At 40.7% G+C, this 3,754-nt stretch overlaps 1 protein-coding gene across 1 annotated transcript; it reads left to right on the forward strand.

Moving 5' to 3' along the window:
* LOC137936236 (nuclear transcription factor Y subunit B-1-like) lies at positions 1-793 on the forward strand. Its single transcript, XM_068780807.1, has one exon. The coding sequence runs from the start codon at positions 5-7 to the stop codon at positions 665-667; it is 663 nt and encodes a 220-aa protein (XP_068636908.1). The 5' UTR covers positions 1-4; the 3' UTR covers positions 668-793.
* The last annotated feature ends 2,961 nt before the right edge of the window (positions 794-3,754 follow it).

The following is a 3,754-nucleotide window of genomic DNA, read 5'->3' on the forward strand; positions in this document are numbered from 1 at the left end:
CGCCATGACAGGCAGCAGACAGCGCAATCGCAGTCCAGTGGGAAGCCCGCCTTCCGACACAGAATCCAGGGTCGTCTCCGACCCCTCCTCCAAGGAGCAAGATCGGTTCCTGCCCATCGCGAATGTCAGCCGAATAATGAAGAAATCCCTCCCTGCAAACGCCAAGATATCCAAAGAAGCTAAGGAGACGGTCCAGGAATGCGTTTCGGAGTTCATCAGCTTCATCACCGGCGAAGCCTCCGATAAATGCCAGAGGGAGAAGCGGAAGACGATCAATGGCGACGACCTCTTGTGGGCAATGACCACTCTCGGGTTCGAGAACTACGTGGGCCCCCTCAAGGCTTACTTGAACAGGTACAGGGAGACGGAGGGGGAGAAGAATGCCATGGCGAGGCAAGGCGATCAGTCTCCGAGTGATGAAGTGCAGAACACTACTGGTTATTTTGGTGGCAAAACTGTTGCTAATTCCGATGTTAACGTCATGGGTGCTACTTCGAGTTTTAATGGCGGATTCTGCTCCGGAGGCCTGGATGAACTTAGTGGAGGTAGAGTGATGGGTTACGGAGAGAATTCGAAAATGGGTGGATTTCATATCGGAGAAACGACTGATTATGGAGTTGGAAACGGCGCTCGCAGTATATCTACTCATCATAGAGTTCCATGGTAGAAGCAGAACTGAAACTCTTCTGTAATTTTTCTCTTATGTTAGTTTCTTCTAATTCTAACTAATTACAGTCATATATGGTGAAGATTTCTTATATTAATGGAAGGTTGATGTTACTCTTAAGGGCAACCGTTTTTTTTTTTCTCTCTCTAGAAAGAGGAAGAAATAACCAGCTTTATTAATTATTACCATGAATGTGATCTTACTATTCAGTCTGCGCTTCATTTCTTGTCTGAAATTCTTATTATCCACCAGCTCCAGAAGTGATCTCTAAGCATCTATAATGGAGCTCAATCATGAGAGCTATGGAAGAAGATAGTCTTCTTGCTTTTTTGGCTTCTCTCTCTACTTTTTTATTCAAGATTTCTGTAAACAATTTGTCTATGGCTTTGTGGCCATTAATTCGAGATTCTTCAGTGGAGGAACTGTTCGGTATGTGAAAGCAGAACTGCTTTGCAAATTGCAAAGAAAAGCTTCTCATTTTTATGCCGAGATTTTTTCTTTTTATACAGATCGATTTGAAAGGACGGTTTTAATTACTGTTTAAAACATTTTTATGATCAAACACAGGCGCATCAAAGATGAAATACCAGCGGCCATGGAAATACCATTATTATCGCGTTTTCAAGCACGCCCATTTTCATGAAAGAAATGAATTTTGTGTTAAATACCTAGCCCATATATCCCAAAAGACCGGTTGTTAGGAACGGAACTCTTAGGTACTTAACTCCAAGATCATAACAGTGCACCCCACCAGCACGAGCCGACATCCACAACGGCTTAACACTTAGTGACGGGAGCGGATTCAGAATCCCATTATCCCTTAAGGCCACCGGGTCCGGGGTTCGCGATTACTCGTACCGGGGAACTCCCCTCGGGGATTCAAACTCGTGACGTGGGAGACCGCTTTGATACTAAATATTAAGCAACTAGCTAATACATCCCAAAAGACCGGCATGTTAGGAACGAAAGGCAAAGATACTTAACCCCATGATCGGAATTCATTAAGTTTCATTTGTAAGATCAATCGTATTCAGTTTCAGTCATGCGAAGGAGCAAAATTTGTTCTGAGTAACTGTAAAATTTGGCATGGAGTCACTTGCAATATCTTTTTTTAAAGAATTGGCGGAAATTAGGAAAAGGAATCAGGACCAATGCTATGGGACCCAAAACTGTGATTGAAAAGACAATCATATATATGAAATAAGGGAGATGCCATATGTGACCATTTATTTTGAATGTGCCATATTTAACATTTACTTGCCCTCTGGTTCATTTCAGTATTTTGATTATTAATTCATGCTTACTTTTCTGGTTTGGGAATTTTGGGAAAATACCCATTAAAAAAATATATTTAACAACATACCCTTCTTTTAAATTTATTCTCAAAATACCAAATTTTGATTTACCATGTTGGACAGTCAACAAGTTATAAGTTCGACTGAAAGCGCGATACAAGAAAAACTAGAGGAAGAAAGGGAAAAAGAGAAGAATAGTACTACAACACACCATATTGGTGGTCAATGATAATGTGGCAATTTGACTATTTAAAGTTAGGTATTTTTTTAATTAATTTTTTAAAATTAGTTATTTTAAAAAATTCCCTTATTGTTTTGAAGGAGATAATCAAATAAAAGGTATTGAGAGTGTAAACATTTCACTTAAGGTTTGTGATAATAGAGCACAAATTCCTTTGAATCCACTTGAGTCACATCAAACGAGACCGCGCGAGTGGCACAAGAAAAACTACAAGAAGAAAAGGAAAAAAAAAAGAATAGTGTTGACATGAATAAGGAGGCAAATAACTGCCCAATGTGGTGATTTGATTAGTCAAAAGTTAGGTATTTTTTTAATTAAGTTTGTAAATAGGGTATTTTTCTAATTAATTTTTTAATTGGTTTTTTAAAATATCCCTTCTTATTTTGACTGAAATAATCAAGACGTTTCACTGAAGGTTTAGGATAATAGAGTACAAATTCCTTTGAATCACTCGAAGTCATGTCAAATGAGAAGTGGCAAAAGAAAAACTACAGGAAGAAGGAAAAAGAGCAGCATAGTGTTGACGTGACAATGTCAACTTGCGGATAACGTGGCAAGTTGACTGTCCAATGTGACAATTTGATTAGTCAAAGTTAGATATTTTATTAATTATTTTTTATAAAATTGGTTATTTTTAAAAATTCCTTCTTATTTTGACAGAGATGGGTATTGAGAGAGCGAAAGAGGAGTAAACATTTCACTGAAGGTTAGAGATAAGCGAGCACAAATTCCTTTGAATCCATTGACTATTACACCTGAGTCAACCCTATGAGTCCCGATCAACTCGCTGAATAGATATGCAAAAGAGGCTATACCATCCATACAAGCAGGAGACAACCACAGAGACCTGTTTACACTCCATCTGATACAGCCATCATCCCTCCCGCAAGGATTCCCCCACCCAAAATCAGTCTCTTTAAACCCAAACCTCAGTGAACATGCACCCATGCATGCAACAGATCGCTCGGAGAGGTAGCTTACCCAGTCGGCCGCGTCTCCCATGCAAACAACCACAGCATCACGTATGGCTCCCTGGATAGCCTTGACCGAGAAGACGAACCTATCTTCTCCCATCAGTTCGAAGACCTTGGCTTCGACCATGCAATGCCTGAGACAGTTGGCCAAGTGCTCCCCGTGCACCGGAGGATCGACGTGAGGCCGGCAGTCCACTGGGAAGTAGCAGTAGAGGCAGTGCAGCTCCCTGGTGATTGGTGAAACGCGGGGTGGGGGGGGGGGGGAGGGGAGGGAGGGGCCTGGTGTTTTATAAATGAGATATGCCTAGTTAAGATTACCACATTCTTAAGATTGCCCGTGCAAATTCAATCAAGTAGAAAGAAAGAGACGGCCAGTGTGAGTCATGCTGGGTCGTCTTCTCCATCGACCAATGCACGATCAAGTAAAATAGCCAAAAATGGATCATATTGTCATCACTTTTTCCGATATGATATCTGTGCTAACAAGCCTCAAGATACCAGGGATCAACGTTGTCATTTGGCAGACTCGAAGAACCATCAGTAAAATAAAATAAAAAATTACTTAATTAATGTAATA

The sequence above is a fragment of the Aristolochia californica genome, unplaced genomic scaffold (genome assembly GCF_029961685.1).
Source record: "Aristolochia californica isolate CCGP_79_NKW_82.1479 unplaced genomic scaffold, dmAriCali1.0.hap1 SCAF_7, whole genome shotgun sequence".
Classification (NCBI taxonomy): domain Eukaryota; kingdom Viridiplantae; phylum Streptophyta; class Magnoliopsida; order Piperales; family Aristolochiaceae; genus Aristolochia; species Aristolochia californica.

Excerpts from the sequence above, each read along its gene's own strand:
- LOC137936236 (XM_068780807.1), top strand. The coding sequence starts at position 5 with ATGACAGGCAGCAGACAGCGCAATCGCAGTCCAGTGGGAAGCCCGCCT.